The sequence below is a fragment of the Hemiscyllium ocellatum genome, chromosome 20, assembly GCF_020745735.1.
Source record: "Hemiscyllium ocellatum isolate sHemOce1 chromosome 20, sHemOce1.pat.X.cur, whole genome shotgun sequence".
Lineage (NCBI taxonomy): Eukaryota > Metazoa > Chordata > Chondrichthyes > Orectolobiformes > Hemiscylliidae > Hemiscyllium > Hemiscyllium ocellatum.
In genome coordinates this window covers 37341037-37361963 of record NC_083420.1, presented here as the reverse complement: position 1 = coordinate 37361963, position 20927 = coordinate 37341037, and the positions used below count along the sequence as shown (strand labels likewise).

At 41.2% G+C, this 20927-nt stretch overlaps 1 protein-coding gene across 2 annotated transcripts in view; it reads left to right on the top strand.

The window, feature by feature from the left end:
• Positions 1-16105, top strand: part of LOC132825459 (voltage-dependent calcium channel gamma-3 subunit-like) — a 33116-nt gene extending 17011 nt beyond the window's left edge. Inside the window, exons 2-4 of one of the 2 annotated variants that reach the window (XM_060840755.1) lie at positions 6107-6186; positions 13870-14010; positions 15057-16105. In XM_060840755.1, the coding sequence (XP_060696738.1) occupies positions 6107-6186; positions 13870-14010; positions 15057-15574 (739 nt within the window). In that variant the 3' untranslated portion in view covers positions 15575-16105. The remainder of the gene's footprint in view (positions 1-6106; positions 6187-13869; positions 14011-15056) is intronic. The other variant, XM_060840756.1, reaches the window with a different exon arrangement.
• Positions 16106-20927: the final 4822 nt, after the last annotated feature.

Here is a 20927-nt window from a genome sequence, read left to right as displayed (position 1 = left end):
ATCAGGAGGGCAAAACAGGGACATGAGATAGCTTTGGCAAATAGAATTAAGGAGAATCCAAAGGGTTTTTACAAATATATTAAGGACAAAAGGGTGACTAAGGAGAGAATAGGGCCCCTCACAGATTAGCAAGGCAGCCTTTGTGTGGAAGCACAGAAAATGGGGGAGATACTAAATGAATATTTTGCATCAGTGTTTACTGTGGAAAAGGATATGGAAGATAAAGACTGTCGGGAAATAGATGGTGACATCTTGCAAAATGTCCAGATTACAGAGGAGGAAGTGCTTGAAATGGTTAAAAGTGGATAAATCCCCAGGACCTGATCAGGTGTACCCGAGAACTCTGTGGAAAGCTAGAGAAGTGATTGCTGGGCCTTTTGCTGAGATATTTGTATCATCGATAGTCACAGGTGAGGTGCCGGAAGACTGGAGGTTGGCAAACATGGTGCCACTGTTTAAAAAGGGCGGTATAGACCAGTGAGCCTGACCTCGGTGGTAGGCAAGTTGTTAGAGGGAATCCTGGGACAGGCTGTACATGTATTTGGAAAGGCAAGGACTGATTTGGGATAGTCAACGTAGCTTTGTGTGTGGGAAATCATGTCTCACAATCTTGATTGTGTTTTTTGAAGAAGTAACAAAGAAGATTGATGAGGGCAGAGCAGTAGATGTGATCTATGTGGACTTCAGTAAGGCGTTCGACAAGGTTCTCCATAGGAGACTGATCAGCAAGGTTAGATCTCATGGAATACAGGGAGAACTAGCCATTTGGATATAGAAATGGCTCAAAGGTAGAAGACAGAGGGTGGTGGTGGAGGGTTGTTTTTCAGACTGGAGGCCTCTGACCAGTGGAGTGCTACAAGGATTGGTGCTGGGTCCACTACTTTTTGTCATTTACATAAAAGATTTGGACACGAGCATAAGAGGTACAGTTACTAAGTTTGCAGATGACACCAAAATTGGAGGTGTAGTGGACAGCGAAGAGGGTTACCTCAGATTACAACAGGATCTGGACCAGATGGGCCAATGGGCTGAGAAGTGGCAGATGGAGTTTAATACAGATAAATACGAGGTGCTGCATTTTAGGAAAGCAAATCTTAGCAGGACTTATACACTTAATGGTAAGGTTCTAGGGAGTGTTGCTGAACAAAGAGACCTTGGAGTACAGGTTCATAGCTTCTTGAAAGTGGAGTCGCAAGTAGATAGGATAGTGAAGAAGGCGTTTGGTATGCTTTCCTTTATTGGTCAGAGTATTGAGTACAGGGGTTGGGAGGTCATGTTGTGGCTGTACAGGACATTAGTTAGGCTGCTGTTGGAATATTGCGTGCAATTCTGGTCTCCTTGCTATCGGAAAGATGTTGTGAAACTTGAAAGAGTTCAGGAAAGATTTACAAGGATGTTGCCAGGGTTGGAGGAGCTGAGCTGCAGGGAGAGGCTGAACAGGCTGGGGCTGTTTTCCTTGGAGCATCGGAGGCTGAGGGGAGACCTTATAGAGGTTTACAAAATTATGAGGAGCATGGATATGATAAATAGACAAAATCTTTTCCCTGGGGTCGGGGAGTCCAGAACTAGAGGACATAGGTTTAGGGTGAGAGGGGAAAGATATAAAAGAGACCTACGGGGTAACGTTTTCATGCAGAGGGTGGTACGTGTATGGAATGAGCTCCCAGAGGATGTGGTGGAGGCTGGTACAATTGCAACATTTAAGAGGCATTTGGATGGGTATATGAATAGGAAGGGTTTGGAGGGATATGGGCCGGGTGCTGGCAGGTGGGACTAGATTGGGTTGGGATATCTGGTCGGCATGGACGGGTTGGACTGAAGGGCCTGTTTCCATGCTGTACATCTCTATGACTCTATGATTCTATGAGACCCTTAGAAAATAAGCGACAGGTTTAGGTAGCCGATCTGGATCAGCACAGGCTTGGAGGGCCAAAAGGCCTGTTCCTGTGCTGTAATTTTCTTTTTCTTCGTTCTGACATCAGTGTTCTAACATGACGAGGGTTTGGGAGCGAATACTCAATGCCTGTTCTAAAAGTATGCCAATCCTCGACACTAAAAAAAAATGAGTTGAATGGCAGTCACCATGAAAGTGATTCTCCAACAAAAGTAAATGTCGGGGAATGGGTGTGGATGGGTTGCACTTTGGCGGGTCGGTGTGGACTTGTTGCATCAAAGTGCCTGTTTCCACACTGTTAGTAATCTAATCTAATCTAAACTGCATGAGTGCCCTTTCCTAATTGAAGTGGCTCAGGGGTACCCTCATCACCCATGACATGACGCCAACTAACTCCAGTAAAAGTTCAAAGTTGTCTGAGTTCTGTGATATGGAATATTTACTGTTCTTGGATCCAAATACATTTCTATCCAAAGTTCAATTCCCAGAAAAAAAGTGCTCCTGTTCAGCTAATCGATGATTTGTAAACTCACCCACAAACTACATCTCAACTCACCCTATAAACAGCACCTGTTTTGTCCAGGAATCATTAAAGCACATAAATTAAAAAGGCCCAGCTTTGCGACTAGTTAAAACGAAGAACAGTAGTGAAATTCTCAGTGTGTGTCCTGGCACTTGCAGTCACAAATACATAGAAAATTTACAGCACAAAAAAGCCAGCCATTTGGCTCATTGTGCCCTGTGCAGAAAGCAGAGGAGCCACCAGCCTAACCAAACTTGCCAGCTTTTGATCTGTAACTGTGCAGCTACGGCATTTAAATTGCAAATCAAATTACTTTTTAAATGTCAAAGGTTCCTTCCTTAACCACTTTTTAAGGCAGAAAGTTCCAAATTCCCACCATCTTCTGGGGGAAAATATTTCTCCTCAAACTCCTCTCTCATTCTCCTTTAATTTTCTTAATATCTATGCCAGTTATTAATCTTCTTGCTAAATGAAATAGTCCGTTTCTATGCAGTCTGTCCAGGCACTTACTATTTCATTTCGTTCAGTCAAATCTCCCCCAGCCTTCTATGTTCCAAAGAAACCCCAGCTGATTCAATCTCTCCACCTAACTCAAATTCTCTGTTCCTAGCAACAACCTTGTGTAATTCTCTGGACTTTCTTTATAATATGACCACATCCTTCCTGCAATGGAATGACCAGTATGCTGTCCTCCGGCTGCAGTTTAACTGGAGTTTCATACATTTCTGTGTCTCCACATTAATTTTCTATGTGTCAGCCAAAAAAAAAGGCTATATTCTCTAATCCTATATAACACAGATGGAACCCATTTATCCTGTTAGGTCCAAACTCCTACTTCATTCTTGTAATCCTGTAGAAATTTATTTTCTTCAAATACCTATACAATTTCCTTTAGAAATCATTGATCTCCTTTCCTTCCATCCCCCTTAAGAGCAGTGAGTTTCATATTATTATTGTTTGCTGAGTAAAATGTTTCTTCCTATTGGCTCTGCATCACTAGCCCAAAATCATAATGCTGTGACCTTGTGTCTTGTACCTTCAGCCAATGGGAACAGTTTTTCCTTGTCTACCCTATCTGACCCTCCCGTTGTAATCCCACATACCTTTACCAAATTTGTTTCAAATTTATTATCAAACCAAGTTCTCCAACCTATTCCTGTGGCTTAAATCTCCCACTACTGAAACTATGTGGGTAACTTTATTCGGCACCCTTTCAAGGACCCTCATACTGCATGGCTTATTAATGGCTTCTTCCAACTGCCTTGCTACCTTTGCACGAGTGTGAAATATTGTAACTTCCATTGCTTGGTTTTTTTCCCCTTCAAATGAATGACCTATTGCTTCCCTGAACAAACTTTGTTTGACATTTTTTTGCCCAGTTGACTCGTTCATGATATCTTCCTGAGACTCTGAAACAATTTTCCTTTGTTAAATCTAAGTCAGTAACGCATACTCTGAACAGTAAAGAAACCAGTATTGAGCCTGCACAGCTCCCCTAGAAAATAACCTTCCAGTCACAAATTCACTTGTCAACCATTACTGATTGCTTCCTATTACTCAGCAAATATTTTAAGATTCCTTCATGGATCTCATGAGTCATTAACCGAATCTACGTTGTGGGATCTTGTCAAAAGCCTTGTTGTGTATGCTACAACAAATCCATGTTGACTGCCCTTGATTAATCTATGCGTTTGGAAGTGATAATTTATGCTGTCTTTCTGAGGTTTTTCCAATAATTGACCCACCAGCAAGGTTAGACTGACTGGAGTATGGAGTCCTATGGCTCAAATTAGTAAGCTAAAATCCAACAAATTTAAACAGTCAGGTATTCAGCTTCCAAAAAGATACTGCAAACGGCAGTCATTAAATAAATTTCTTTACCCTTATTTTACTCTTTCAAAATTGTTTAATTTATGAAGCGAATACTAAGGACTCTTGTGGTGTAGTGGTAGTGTCACTACATTTGAGTCAGAAGGCCTGGAATTCAAAATAAAGAACTGTGGATGTTGAAATCCGAAACAACAAGAAAACAGAAATTGCTGCAAAATCTCAGCCGGTCTGGCAGCATCTTTGGAGAGAAAGCAGAGTTCACATTTCGGGTCCAGTGACCCTTCTCCAGAACTGATAGGAGCTAGGAAAAGGATGCTTTATGCAGAAGATAGATGGGAGAGGGGTTAGGAGTAAATGATAGGTGGAAATAGAGCCCAAGAAAGAGAAAAATAGTTGTACTGACAAAGAAGTGGATAAAGATAAACCTGGGAGAATAAATAGCTACGAATGGGGACTATAGTAGCTGACAGTGGGTTGTGTTTAATGGCAGGCCATGTAATGACAAGGCCTTGTCTGTGGGGGTGAGGGGAAAGCATGGGAAAAGATGTTTAAGCCCTAAATTTGTTGAACTTGAATTCAGTGCAGAAAGCTGCAGAGTTCCCAAATAGTAAATGAAGTGCTATTCTCCTAGTTTTCATTGAAATTCACTGGAGCCTGGATTCAAATCCCACCTGCTCGAAAGGTGTGTGATAACATCCCTGAACAGGTTAATCAGGAAAATATCTGAAGTAAATAGTAAGGGACAACTGGAGTTTTCAAGGCTGAGATTGATAGATTTTGATGGTTGAGACCTGCTTTAGGAGAAAGTGAGTGCTGCATATGCTGGAGTTCCTCACTTTCTCCTAGATTTTATTCTCTTGCAAGGATGCCTTCCTTGGAAGAAGCTCTCTTCCTCCCTCTACAAGGATTTCAGTGAGTCCCTCTCTCACTGCACACCCCAAGTCATCTCCTCTGCCCAGAACATTTTCAGCTCTATACCTGCTTTAGTCTTTTTTCTTTTATGAATAACAGCCTCAGAAAGCATGGAGTATTTTTCCTATCACCGTGCTGCAAATAAGCTTAAATCACACTTCCTTTATTGGTTTTCAAACAAAGATGCTATCTGTTGATGTTACAAAACAAGAAGGTGACATAAACATTAGACTATAAACAGCTGAGGTCAGATGGCAAATTACATTTACAGACTGATGGTGTCTGTAAAGAAAATGAGAATGAAACTTCATTATATATTATATTCAGTATAAAATATCGCAAATGTTCGTGATTAATCAATAAACATTTTGCTCAGAACTAAAACACCTGGCCAATGCATTAATAGGAGGTTACTAAGAGAGTGTGAAACTATCCAAATAACAAAGAGCATAAGAGAGGAGAGGGGAGGAAAGAGAATTAGGACAGGAAGCAAGGTGGGAAGAGAGGCTCATAGGTTAATGGAGGAACAGAATGGAGAGAGAGAAAATTAGGAAACAAGGAGACCATGAAGGAATTGTGAAAGGCAGAGCATAAGAAAATGGAGAGTTGAAGACAAAGGCGAACAAAACATACAGAGAAGAGAATGGGGAGTGATTGCAACTAAGAACCAACAAAGGAGCAGGATTAGCGCTGAAATGATGATTGCATTGCCTTCAGCTCCAGCTGCAGTTTTGAAAGAGGCCCTGGGCACTAATGGATCTGTGATAAGCAGTGAAAAGACTCTCTGCAAAGTCAAGATCAAGATGTGAGAAATGATACCAGACCACAGTTTAATGTCACTTTATTTTTCCAGTTTGAGACATTTTGATTTTGAAAAATGCTCTTGTGTATCTATTTTTACACATACTTAAGTGCTGGTTTCTAAAACGTGTGTTCCAAACAGGTACTTTCAAAGGAATCTGCAAAATAATTGATCACTTTCCAGAGGATGCAGATTATGAGCAGGACACTGCGGAATACTTATTGCGTAAGTTTATAGAACAAATTTCATACAGTTTGAATGGTTTTGTTTCATTATGTAAGAAATGTTTAAATTCGAGATACAAATAATCCCTGTGAACTAGTTATAAAGCCACGTACCTGATCTAACATTTTTTAAGAAAAGGGCCAGAAAATACAGAATGAAAGTCTATTTGATGGATCTCAATTGGATATTCAGAAAGCTGTAAGCAAAATTCCACATGAAAGACTTACAATTAATCTAAATTCCCTGGTACTGTGTCTATTGGTTAATTAATTTTTAAAAATGTAAAGTATTAAAAATTAAGAAGTTTAAGGTGACAAGTTTTGATAGGAAGAACATTCAGAGACAATTGAAAACAAGGGGGTACAATTTGAAGGGGATGCAGGAGCAGAGGGACCTGGGTGTATTTGTGCCCAGGAAACATAGAGAGGGCAATAAGTAAAGCAAACAGTACCCATGGCCTTATTAACAGGTACATAGAGTACAAGAGTTAGGTGGTGATGTTGAAATTGTAAAATACACTTGTTAGATCTCAGCTGGAGTACTTTGTATAGTTCTGAATGCCATATTATTAGAAGGAAAGCATCCATCGGAATAAGCGTAGAAGCAGTTTACAAGAATGGATCCAGGGTTGAGGAACAGTTACAAAGATAACTTGAAGAACTTGAGACTATTTTCTTTGGAGAGAAAGGTGCCAGAAGTTTTCATAACCATGAATAGGTCGGATAGATTGGATAGGGAGAAGCTGTCCCAAGTGTAAAGAGAGTGGGATCATCAAAAGCAGCAAGGCTGAAGTGGAGATTTTCACTCAGCAAATTGTTAGTGTGCGGAATGTGCAGCCTGGAAATTTGATGGAGGCACATCCAATTGAGGCATTCAAGAGATTTGATAAAAATGATGTGAATGGTATGAGCAGAAAAACAGAAGATTAGCATGTGATAAGGATGCTCATTTGAAGAGGTGGTGGTGGTGGTATGGTGGGCCAAATGGCTCCTGCTGTACCCTCACAACTTTGAGATTCTGTAAAGGCAACAAGAGAAGACTAGAAAGGCATACAGTCAGATTATGACAGTGCTGTTTGTTTCCTGTTCTATTCGGTTAATGCTTGAATCTGTGTGATGCTTTATGTAAATGATCTACACACTGAAACGAAACGTAATGCTAAATTTGTAGACAGAACCAACACGGTGATGGCAGTGAAGGGTGTGACTGAGGACATTGGTTGGATTTGAAACATGCAGATAAAAGGCAATTCAAAAGGACCAAACATTGACTGAATAAAAATGCTACTTAAGTATAAAATGAATGAAAAATACTCACGTATAGAGCCCATGGACCAAAAAGAACAGCCATTGGGAAAAACTTGATTGTATCTGTTTTCAGGCATAGGGATGAGATTGATAATTCACCTGTACACAGTGCTACTGAGACAGGCAACAGGCAAATTTCACACAGCCTACATATTTCACACAGCCTGTACCCTTCACATAGCCTGTACCCTTCACACTGCCTATACCCTTCATACTACTTGTACCTTTCACACTGCTTGTACCCTTTTCTCTGCCTGTACCCTTCATACTGCTTGTACACTTCACACTGCCTGTATACTTCATACAGTCTGTACACTTCATACTGCCTGTATACTTCACACTGCCGATACCCTCATACTGCATGTATGTTTCACATTGCCTGTACACTTAATACGGTCCTCACACTTTACACTGCCTGTACCCATCACACTTCTTGTACCCTTCATACAGCCTGGACACTTCACATACCTGTATACGTCATACAGCCTGCAGTCTCCATTCAGCCTACACCCTATATACAGCCTACACTTCATAGTCCCTCCCCAGTTTACATACAGCATCTGCAATGTCATGGACTTGTAGCCTTCATTTCTTTGCACTATCAGGAATCCATTACTCTGTCTGAATAACAACCCTGCCCCAAATGTTTCTCTCTGGTGAGATAGAGGAAATGAAATCATCGAATAAAGGGCTACTGTCACCTTCCTGATGCATAGTGATTAGCGAAATAAAAAATGTTGCTTTGCCATTTTATCACCATCTGTAGAACAACAGAGATCATGGTGGTCACTGGCAGTATTGTCCTCATCCTGCTATAATGCTCTGGGCTATGTTGACATAAGTTGCACATTTTAGTGGCTAACCCCTTGATGAATCTGGCAGAGGAGGGAGGAGAAATGCTCCTTGAAAACATTTTGGGGCTGAGAAATCCTGTGGAGAGAGCCCTCTTCCTCTTCCTTCTCTGAAGTTTGTACTCCATCTGCCTGTAGTTTTGCAACCCACCAGGACAGCAATCATCACCGCACAACTCTCAAAGAGTGGGTGCTGACCGAGCAGAAACTCCCCGTCAGGATGCAGCAATATTCTCTTCAAAAATAAGTAATCAGCAAAATATCTCTGAGAACACACCGCAATGTCCCCAAAAACATTGTCAGAGCAAAGACAAGTCAGACACACTTCACTTGCAAGTCAGATGATTTACTCTAGTGTGTGATCTCTTGACCAGAATGTTTATCTGGGAATGTTTAGACCACAGAAGGAACTGGAGCTTTGTGTCCAAATTGGCAGAATGTGTATCAAAGATATCCAAAGAGATTGTTTGATGGCAGAAACTGCACAACTGCACCATACACACACACACACACACACACACACACTGGCATGTGTTGCAAGCCCCACCAGAAGCAGTGCACCCTCATTAGCAGCAATTCAAAGCAATTCAAGCTCCTAGTATGCCAACTCAAGGCATGTTTTTGACCTCCATTTCCATACATTGAAGCAAGGAATCTGAATAAAATGGATTGTACCACTGTGCCACTGTGTCGCCCACGTGCCACCGTACCACCCACACGGTGGCACGGTGGAACAGTGGTTAGCACTGCTGCCTCACAGCACCTGAGACCCGGGTTCAATTCCTGCCTCAGGCGACTGACTGTGTGGAGTTTGCACGTTCTCCCCATGTCTGCGTGGGTTTCCTCCGGGTGCTCCGGTTTCCTCCCACAGTCCAGGTGAATTGGCTATGCTAAATTGCCCGTAGTGTTAGGTAAGGGGCAAATGTAGGGGTATGGGTGGGTTGCGCTTCGGCGGGTCGGTGTGGACTTGTTGGGCCGAAGGGCCTGTTTCCACATTGTAAGTAATCTAAAGATAAGTAGGGAAGTGAGTTGTGAAGCAGACATAGGAACCTACAAAAGGATACAGATAGGTAAGAGAGTGGGCAAATATCTAACAAATGGACTACAAGGGGGGAAAGTGTGAAATTGTCCATTTTGGCAAAATGTATTATCTAAATGGAGAGAAGTTGCAGAATTCTGGATTGCAGAGAGATCTGGGGGTGTCCTTGTACATGAATCATAGAAGATTAGTTTGCAGGTATAGCAAGTAATAAGGAAAGCTAATAGAATGTTATGTTTTATTGTGAGAGGAGTTAAATGCAGGAATAGGGAGATAATGCTTCAGTTATATAGGGCTTTGGTGAGACCACATCTGGAGTATGTGTGTGATGGTCACTGTACTTATTGAAGGATGCTGCAGTGTTAGAAGCAGTTCAGAGAAGGATGACTATATTAATACGTGGAATGAGAGGATTGTCCTTAGAGGAAAGGCTAGACAGGCTAGGCCTGGATCCCTGAAATTTACATAAGTCGAAGATGACTTATTCAAAACACCTAAGATCCTGAGAGGATTTGACTGGGTGGATGTTGAAAAGATGTAACCTCTAGTGGGAGAATCCAGAACGAGGTTTCACAGCTTAAACATAAACAGGCACCCATTTAAAACAGATTTGGAAACATTATTTTTCTCAGAAGATCGAGTCTTTTGCTTTCCCTTCCCCAGAAGCAGTGTATCCAGAATCTTTAAGAGGTGGATAGATTTTTGAGTACTAAGGTGACGAAAGATTGTCAGCGATACGCAGGAATGTGGGGTTGGGCTAAAATCAGATCAGCCATGATCTTATTGAAGAGTAGAGCAGGCTTGAAAAGCCAAATAGCCTACTCCTGTTCCTTGTTCAGATTAGAGTAACGGAACCTAACTGTAATTATATAGAGATACATTAGGCCCAGGCCTGAACTTGTGTGTATAGCTTTGGTCTCCTTATTGAAGGAAGGATATACTTGCCTTGGGGAAAGTGCAACAAAGGTTACTCAGCTATTTCCTGGAATGATGAGGGATTGAGTAAACTAGGCCTAGATTCTCTAGAGGTATTCTCTTTTAAGCATAAAATTCTGACAGGACTTGGTAAGATAAACAGTAGGAAAATGGTTCCACTGGCTCAAAGGTCCACAATGCGTAGTTGCAGTTTCAGAATAAAAGGTTGACCATTTAGGATTGAGGAGGCATTTCTTCACTCAAACAATTGTGAATGTTTGGAATTCTCTGCTATAATTGCTCAGTGCGTAAGTATATTCGAACCAGGAATGGGTAGATTCTTGAAATCTAAAGCAATTTATAACTTGAGAATAATTTGGCAACGTGCATTTCAGACAGAAAATTAGTCTTGATTATTTTGAACAGTAAAGCAAGCTCCAGGAGTTGAATGGTATGCACTGTTTCATGTCATTATTATATCTTTGTCCAGTTTACTCCATATTACAGTTTAAATGGATTATGGCTTCATGGTCTTTGGAATTCTCGATTTTTAAATCCGATTCAAATTCATTTCAGATTCAAACCCAGGTCCCCAAGAACATGACCTGGGTCAGTGTATCAATCATCTGATGATGCTATCAGTCGGTCATTGCCTTCCCTTAATTCATACTCCAGAAACTGATGCATCAAGTAACATAACTTCAACCTGAGTCTAAAATCATTCAACAATATGTTTTGTTTATTTAATTAATTCATGCTTATTCCTTTTGACATTTTTCTTTTAAAAGTCATAAGCCTTGAATTTGCATCATCTGAAAATGGCTGTAAAACATAAATAGTTTGGCTGTTATTTTAGCAGATGCATTGATTGATTGATCTGTTTATTTTAAATTCCTACAGCAATCTTCACAGTGTCACTTCAAGGCCATACATTCCTGTTCTAGTGCTGATTGACAGACAATCTTAAAATTGATCATACTCTGCTCTCTAGTCCCCAGAGATTCTATTCTATCTAAATTATGAATGCTGTCTTTTCCATTTCCTCTTTTTTTGTGTTGCTCTGAGCTGACAGCATTCATAATCAGGGGTCCAGTTAGAGGTCAGCCATCACTAGATTAATGTCTCTGCTACCTCCTTGATTCAATGTCCATATCAAGCTCAGGATTGGCACGACTGAAAGCATCTTCTTTGAACATTGTATAAACCATGCAATTTTGATACTGACCTCATGACCTACCCCAAATGATCGATCAGTCAGTTACACATTGAAGACCAACATTTGCCGTTTGATACTAATCTGAGATTTGAAATTCATATCTAGTTTCCCAATAGGATTTCCTACTTTTACTTCCACATTGCCCACCCCTACCTCCTACTCATTGGAGTGTTGCTAAAAACACTCAGTGCAGCGTTCACCCACAGGATCAAATACTCTAAACTGCTCATCACTAATTTCTCAAGCTACCCCCTCCTCTGCTTAAGCTACGACTTGCTTAGAGTCCCATGATATTCACTCTATACTGCATTCAGTCTGACTTCTCATCCTCTCCAACCTGATTTCCAATACATCTGAGTCAAAATATTTGTGTTCTTCTTAAAAAGAACTCTTCATAGTCTTGTTCCTCTCTACCCTGCAACTTTCTGAAACTCTATTTGTCAGCCTTTGCCCTTAAACTTGACCTCCCATTGCTCCCTGCTCAAAGCTTTAATGGGCTAAGAAGAGCAGCCAACTCTTTCTTAACAAGTCATTTTGCTAGCTCTTCCTGCCTAAGGGCTCTTCAAACCCTTTTACACTGATCACACCTTTTTCTCCTAAATCTTTTTTATTTCCATGTAGACTATTCACAGGTGGCTTCCCTGCCATTGAATGGGAAGACAATGACAAAACCCCAGCCAAAGAACCAAGTTCACAATTTAGGCTGCCATTATTGTGCAGCGTGCACAATTGACAGATAATGCATTCTTGTTGGTGCAATCTTTGGCTGGAATGTTAAATAGAGACACTCCACTTTCTCAGCTGAATGTAAATGATTCCATGGTGCTATTATAAGATGAGCAGGAAGAATTTTGCTTACTTGATACCACCTTAGCAGATTAAGTGGTGATTCATATTATTATTTACGATGTGGAGGTGCGGTTGGACCGGAGTGAACAAGGTCAGAAGTCAGACAGCATCAGGTTATAGTCCAACAGGTTTAGTTGAAATAACAAGCTTTCGGAGCGCTGCCCCTCCGTCAGGTGAAGGTGACTACAACTTAGTGTCATCTGACTTCTGACCTATTATGTATGGAACCTTGCTGTGCACTTGACTACAAATTTCAAAATGAATGAATTAGCTATGTAACACTGTCAGACAAGCTGAGGACATGAACAGCATCTATTGAATTGGTAGTTCTTTCCTTCTCTTCACCCAGTGTGAAATGTTTTGAAATTTTTCATTGAGCTTAAAGATGAGCATATATCAATCTGAGATTGAGAGGTTATTGAGATAGAAGGGAATAAGGAGATATTGTGATTCAGTGGGAAAGTAAATGTGAGGCCAAGAATCTTACTGAATGGTGGTGCATGTTCAAGGTGCTGTAGCTCACTTCTGTTCTTAGTTCTTGTCATCTTATAAATGCAAGTTTTCCTATAACAGAAATTAGGTTCAATTATGGCTTTTCCTCATGGATTAGTAAACACAGTGTGACATTATTATTGATTCTGATGTGTGACACACATTAGGTGCAAAGGTCAGTTGTGGTGTAGGAAGAGCCATACTGTGGAGAGATTTTCTTCAATAAGGACCAAATGTTTACACTGATTGTATGGCAGGGGAAGTTGGTGAAGCCAGACAATGGGAGATGGAATAGAGAGCAAGCAATAGTGATATGGGCAGTTTGTAGTTTATGTTGAGAGGTGTTGGAGGTTAGTTGGAGTAGATAAGCCTGTAAAGGAAGACAATGCAGATGAGAGTATTAGGACTAAAAGAGTGAGGGAGTTGAAAATAAATGGTCTTGCAAGGAAACTAAACAGATTGTGATCATGCATAATAACAACATTATTTTCTGCACATCCCTCACTTAGCTCTGTCCCAATGGTTTGTTTACCTTGTCCCAACTCTGCCAGACATTCTTCTATCGGTCCCTAATAGTAAACCCCATGCATGTGCTTGAAATTGCAAACACATTTTGTGAAAAGTGCACTAATCGTGTATCAATATGTGGAACTCTGAAAGGAATGCACAAGGCCTAATCTCTGTAATTAATACAGCCGGTCTCTGGCTCACATTTCCCTCAAACAAAGCTCCACATTAAAAGTGGCATTGGCCAATGCATTCCATTACGTTATTGGTGAGACATCAAATCTGCTTCCTTAACCCCCAGAAAATTGTCATTATAATTTACTTTTCCTCCTGCTTTGAACTGCACTGTAAAATAGACGTGTTGACTAAATAATTTCCAGCAGCACCGTGATCCCTATCTTCAGTAGTATGTTTGATCACTTACTTACTCTGTCCATAATCTAACCGTATGAATGCTACTGTGCAGCCCACAGCACTTCTCACTCTGACTCCTCATTCTCCCTGCAGGTGTCGTCAGGGCCTCCAGTATATTCCCGATACTGAGCGTGGGATTACTGTTTCTTGGAGGTGTCTGTGTTGCAGCTGGTGAATTCTACAAGAGCAAGCACAATGTTGTCCTCAGCTCTGGGATTTTTTTTGTAGCAGCAGGTTGGTCATTTAAAACTATTTGCTCAACTCATTACCTGACTTCCAGCCAAAATGCCCCATTCAATTTTGACTCTGAACTTTACAACAATTTATTTACCAAGATCCATTCTCATAACTCAATGAAAAGTGATGCAATGATCAGATACCCTCCTTACATGCTCAGTTCATCACAACTTCCTTTTTATCGTGCACCCCTGTGTATGAAATCGGTGGGAAAGTAAATCTGAGGCCAAGATTCAGACATAATCCTACTGAATGGCGGTGCATGTTCAAGGTGCTGTAGCTCACTTCTGTTCTTAGTCCCTATCTTCTTATAAATGCAAGTGTTCCTAAAACAGAAATTAGGTCCAGTTATGAGTTTCTCTCAGATGGATTATTAACACACTGCTTTTAGCCTTTGATTCCATTTATGTGTATTTTCAGGAAATGATGCATTTGATTATTATGTTCATCCAGGCTGCTTTTCTATTAAATGTAGACAGAGGTTCAACCCCTCTCCAACCCACCTTCCATTTCTTTCGAATTTTATGGTGCATCATTAAACTGTTGAGCCACTCGTTATTATGAAACGATGTAAAAACAGCTTTTCTGTTCCACCTGACTCACCACACTGGCTGACAAGATGTCAGCCTTGGGTCAGTGCATAGCTCCCTATTGGCTCTAAAGCAGGATGTGGATTCTCAGTTCCCACTCTCTAGGACCTTCAGCTCACTGTCCAGGCTGACACTTCAGTACAGCTGGACAAATCTTTGAATGATTCTGCTGCACTATTGTAAAGAGTAGGCACTTTTTGCTACTACCCAATACTAACTCGACAAGCACTTTTTAGATATAATTATCTCACTATTTCAGCGTGATTATGTCTGTAACTTGTGCCTTAGCAACTTTTAACGAACAGCCTGCGGAGGTGAAAGGCGCTATACAAATGTGAGTTCTTCCTTTGCCAGTCAATCGAGCCTAAAAGTTTCAGTGGCACAGCATTTTGTCGTTGTCTTGTTCCCATCCGATTCGAATATCATACTGATGTCCATTCCTCCTGTTCTCAGGTTTGAGTAACATTATTGGAATCATTGTCTACATATCGGCTAATGCTGGAGACCCTGGGCAAAGCGATTCCAAAAAGAACAATTACTCCTACGGATGGTCCTTCTATTTTGGGGCACTGTCGTTCATCATTGCTGAGACAGTGGGGGTGTTGGCTGTGCACATGTACATCGACAAACACCGACAGCTGCGAGTCAAGTCACGCAGCGACGTGCTGAAGAAGTCGACCCTTGCGCGGATCCCCAGCTACAGGTACCGATTCCGGCGAAGGTCGAGTTCCCGCTCCACGGAGCCTCGGTCCAGGGAGCCGTCTCCGGCTGGAGTGAAAGCCTACAGCGTGCCGCCTCCCAGCGACATCTCCATGTACACACTGTCCAGGGAGCCTTCCAAAGCCGCGGGCTCCGCCAAACTCCCTGCCGAGCGGGACGCCAAGTTCTTGCAAGTTCGCAACTGCCTTTCCAAAGACTCGAAGGAATCTGCTCAGGCCAACCCGGCCAACAGGCGGACCACGCCGGTCTGAAACCACAGGTTGACTCCTTTGCTGCGAGCGGGTGGACCGACGGCCCGAGGGGGAGGGAGGTGAGCTGGGCCCCGGGGGCTAGCCCTCCAGGCTGGGACTCCCCAGGGCAGCTCGGGCCGCTGTACCCCTTCGATCTGGGAGAGGGGGCGAATAATTCACTGCCGGAGATGAGAAGATCGTCCCCGCCCCCTCAGCCCGGGAAGTGTTTCGTGTTCTAACTATAGACATTTCCGTTCAAGATCAAGTTCTTTCTTTGATCACCCTGGAACCCCTACAAAACTGCTCCAACTTTTCTCAACCTTCTCTGCATGTCTTCGGGATTCTCTGTATCACTGACAGTCCTTTAATGATGGCAAAGACTACCTTTTTTATATATATATTAATGAAGCAGCATTGGTTCAATCCTAGCATTTTAATGCCTTCGTATTTTAACATTCTGAATAAAATCAGCGCAGTTTAAATTAAATAGTTTAGCTGCCAAAAGCACAGATTAAAAATGAACCTCGGTGATTTATGTAAAAAACAGCAGAAATAAACGCACAAGGACATTCAAAATTTGTCAAGTCCCCTTTATGACAATTTGCTCAGATACTTTAAATGTGCTGGGGATTGGAAAGGAACAAGGGCTGGGTTATGAGTACTGGGTATCAAAGTTTTGTTTTAAAGGTAGCCCAATGAATGCCTATGCATCTTATTCTTGTGCACTTCCAGAAGACATTCAGTAACAACATCCCTCCTGAGAGATTTAACTAACATTTAAGTTCATGGAATTGAAAGCACATTATTTAGCAGGTTGGGAAAGTGGCTGAAGAACAACGAGCAGATAATGGGCAGGTAAGATTAGATTCCCTACAGTATGGAAACAGGCCCTTCAGCCCAACCAGTCCTCACTGACCCTCCAAAGAATAACCCACCCAGATTCATTTCTCTCTGACTAATGCACCTAACACTCTGGCCAATTGAGCATGGCCAATTCACCTGACCTGCACATCTTTGGACTGTGGGAGGAAACCAGAGCACCCAGAGGAAACCCACGCAAACACAGGGAGAATGTGCAAACTCCACACAGGCAGTCACCCAGGTTGGTAAGTAGCAGAATGTGAAATTGGTGTCCCACAAGGATCTGTGTTGGGACCTCAACTATTCACTATATTCATAATGAGGCAGATAGGATGGGATAGAAAGCCACATGTTCAATTTAGTCCATAACATAAAATTGGCCAACCATTTAGATGGAAGCTCAATCTTTCATTATCTCTCTATGTTTTAAGTGCACAGCAAAATTGTAACAAATGGATAAATCTATGGTCATCTATTTTGGACCTCAAAAGATTTTGGTATTTGGAAAAGAGTAGTGTCTTAATGATTAAAATATACCACTAGTGGACATCCAAAAATCATGAAAATTTCATGAACAGGTGCAGAAACTAAACAAGAACTTGAATGAAATGCTGGTCTTTCTGTTTAGAGGTCTGGACTGTAAGGGGTAGAAGTTTTGCACAGGCTATATAAACCCTGGGGGTTAGACCATACCAACAAGTGCTGTGTGTGGTTCAGAGCTTCCCTTCCACATCTTAGAGAATGCATATTACAGTCGAAGGGAATGCTCTGTAGGATGATACCTGGACTCCATACATTAGATTATGAGGACACATTACACAAACTAGGATAAAAGCAAAATCCTGTGAATGATGGAAACCTGATGCTGGAGAAACTCAGCAGGTCTGACAGCAAGTATGGAGAGAGAAACAGAGTTAATATTTTGAGTCCGATATGACTTCTTCAGAACTGAAGAAGGATTCTGCAGAACAATCACACCGGTCTCGAAAAGTTAAATCTGTTTCAGTCTCCACACTTGCTGTCAGACTTGCTGAGTTTCACCAGCATTTTATTAAACAAACTAGAATTGTACTATTTAGAATTTAGAAGGTCAAACAGTTTAATGGAAATTCTCAAGATATTAAGGGGAACTGAAACTACTAGAGTTGATTGCATATTATGCATTATTGGTCTCGACTTATCAAAACGTAGTAAATCAGGTTAGTGAGCTGCAAATGCAATTAGGCTCAGGGGAAGATGATGTTGTAATAATAACAGTAGATCTGGCAGGAGTGGCTATTAAATATTCCTGGATGCAAGACAGTCAGGAAAGAAAGGAAAGGAACAAAAGGAGGGAGGATGGGAAGGATTGATTAAGGGGTATATTCCAATATTGGATGGGGATGTCCTAAAGAGTTCAAGGACAAACAGAATCAATTTGGTTACAGTTAAGAGACAGTGAGAATGTCATTACACAATTGAGTGCATTCTATAGTCCACCAACCAATAAAAATATATAGAGGATAAATTTACAGTGAAATTACAGAGAGGTACAAATATTGGTGATAAATGGGGACTTCATCATTATCCTATAGTTATATAAAACTGGGATAAGAAGTGAAGGGCAGAGAAAACCCAGAGTTTCTAAAGTGTGGTCAGAAGAGTTTTCTTGACCAGTATATTTCTGGAGCAATGAAGGAGGAAGTATTGATGGATCTGGTTCTAGAGAATGAGGTGAGTTAAGTGGATCAAAAGTTATTTAGGTGAACAATTCAGAAGCGATGATCATAGTTTCATAGAGTTTAGAATGATATAGTAGAATAAAAATAATTAATTGGAGGAGGACCAAATTCAATGAGTTTGAGAATGGTCCAACCTAATTTGGCTTGAAAGATGAGCAAGCAAAACCGTATAACAGGCTGCATGTGGGAGAGGGCATTGTTTGAGGTACATTCCTACATAGAGGAAATCTAGGGCAAATGAAACTGGGGCTCCTTGGCTGAAAAAAAGAAATACAGGATATGAAGCTGAAAAGCATGCACATCATGCATTTAATTTTTCAGGCAAATGAGAATCAGGCTGATATGGAAAAATTCTGGGGTGAAACAATAAAGGAAATAAGAGAAGCTAAGAAAATGCATTAGAAGAGAATGATAGTGAATATAAAAGACATTCCAAAAGACCTCTGTAGTTTTTAAATTCTAAAATGATAATGTGATGTGTGGTGGAGCCAACTTGAATCAAAAAGATCTACATATAGAGGCAAGGACAAAAGGTGGAAATTGCACAGATAATGAACATAATTTTCCAATTCTCTTTAGATACGGGAATGCTGCCAGAGGACTGCTGAATTGCAAATGCTCAGGCCTTGTTCAAAAGCAATGTCAGGATAAACCCACCAACTACAGGTCATTCAGTTTAACCTTGATGGTGTGAAAGCTTTTAGAAATGATGATCTGGCACATTATTAACAGTAACTTGAACAACTGTGGTTTAATTAGAGAAAACCAGCATGGATTTGTTAAAGGGAAATCATGTTAAACCAACTTGATTTCTGGTGATGTAACAGATGGAGGTGTTTTGAGTAATGCAGTTGTTCTGGTCTATAGGAACTGCCAAAAGGCATTTGATAATATGTAATTGTATTTGCCATATAATAGGCTTCCCAGCAAAGTTAAAGCTATGGAAGAAAAGGGACAGGGATAGATTCAAAATTGGCTAATTGACAGGATACATAGACTAGAAATTGAAATGTCAATCAATATCTGGAGGAATAAATGATATTTTCCAGTTATGATCTGCAGGTGGCAATCAGGAATAGGTCAAGCCGTTCACAGTCTAGGCTGGCAGATAAGTGAAAGAATTAGGATTAGGCTGCTTTGAAAATGCTCTTCACGGTTTTCACAAGAAAGGATCACATGATGATATTTTGTTATAAACTCAAAGATTACAGCAATGTGCAAGGCCTTGAATAGCTTCTCATCACAGTCTTTTTGTAGAAAAATTTGGTGACAGAGTATTGAGTGCTAATGTGCTATAGTCACAGACATTAAGAATATTAGAAAAAAACTCTGTACAAAGTCCAACGTCAGTGTGCATAACAACAAGAAATGCATGAAGCAATTCACTTTACACAATCCCCATGATCCAAAAAGACAGAAAATTTCAGATGATGGAGCATTTTCAGTAAACATCTTCTCTAAATTACACAAGGAGCAAACTATCAGCACCATTCCCAGATTCTGTAGAGATTATGGTAGTGTATCAAGTCTCTGTCTATAAGATATAGGAGTAGATACAGGAGCCCAACTGAGTCTGCTCCACCATTCGGTCATGGTTGATATGATTCTCAACTCCATTCTTATCCCTTCTCCCCATATCCTTTGATCCTCTTACTTATCAAGAGCCTATTCTTCTCTGTCTTAAATACACTAAATGACTTGGCCTCCACTGCCCTCTATGGCAATGAGTTCCTTAATAGACCCACCCTTTGGCTGAAAAAAATCCTCCCCAACTAAATTTTGAAGGGCCATTCTTCAGTTTGAGGCCAGGTTCTTAGATCCTAGTCTCTCCTACTAGTGGAAACACCTTCTCCATGTCCACTCTATCCAGCATCCCAGTATAGTATTCTGTAAGTTTCAATGAGATTCCCTTTATTCTGCTAAACTCCATTAAGTACAGACCCAGTGTCCTCGACTGCTTCATCCCTGGAATCATTCTTATGAAGCTCCTCTTGAACCCCTCTGATGCTAGCACATCCCTCCTTAGGTATGGGGCGCAAAACTGCACACAATATTCCATAAGTGGCCTGACCAGAGCCTTTACAGGCTCAGCAGTACACCTCTGCTCTCGTATTCTAGTCGTTTTGAAATGGATGCTAACATTGCACTTGCCTTTTTAACTGCCAACTGAACCTGCATGTTAACCTTAAACGCATCCTGAACTAGGACTACCACGATCCTTACTGCTTCAGATTTCCAAAGTCACACTTTCCCAATTTCCAGATAATTGTAATCCATCTGCTATTTCGTTGCCCACTCTCCTAGCTTGTCCAAATCCTTCTGCAGCTTCCCTGCTTCCTCATCAATGCCTGCCCCTCCACCTATGTTTGTGTCATTTGCAAACTTAGAAACAATGCCCTCAGTTCCTTCATTCAGATTGTTAATGATTAGATGTGGTCCCAACACTGACCCATTTGGAACTTCACTAGTCACCAGCAGTCATCTTGAAAAAATACCTCTTTAATCCCACTCTTTGCCTTCTGCCAGTCAGCCATTCCACTCTCAATGCCAGTACCTTTCCCCAAATACCATGGATTCTTAGTTTATTGAGCAGACTCCTGTGTGGCACCTTGTCAAAGATCTTCTGGAAATCCAAATAGATCATGTCCACTGGCTCTTCTTTATCTAACTTGCTCATTAGCACCTCAGAAAATTCCATCAGATTTGTCAGGCATGACCTCCTTTTGATGAAGCTGTGCTGGCTCAGCCCTATTTTCCCATGGACTTCCAAGTACTCTATAATCTCATCCTTA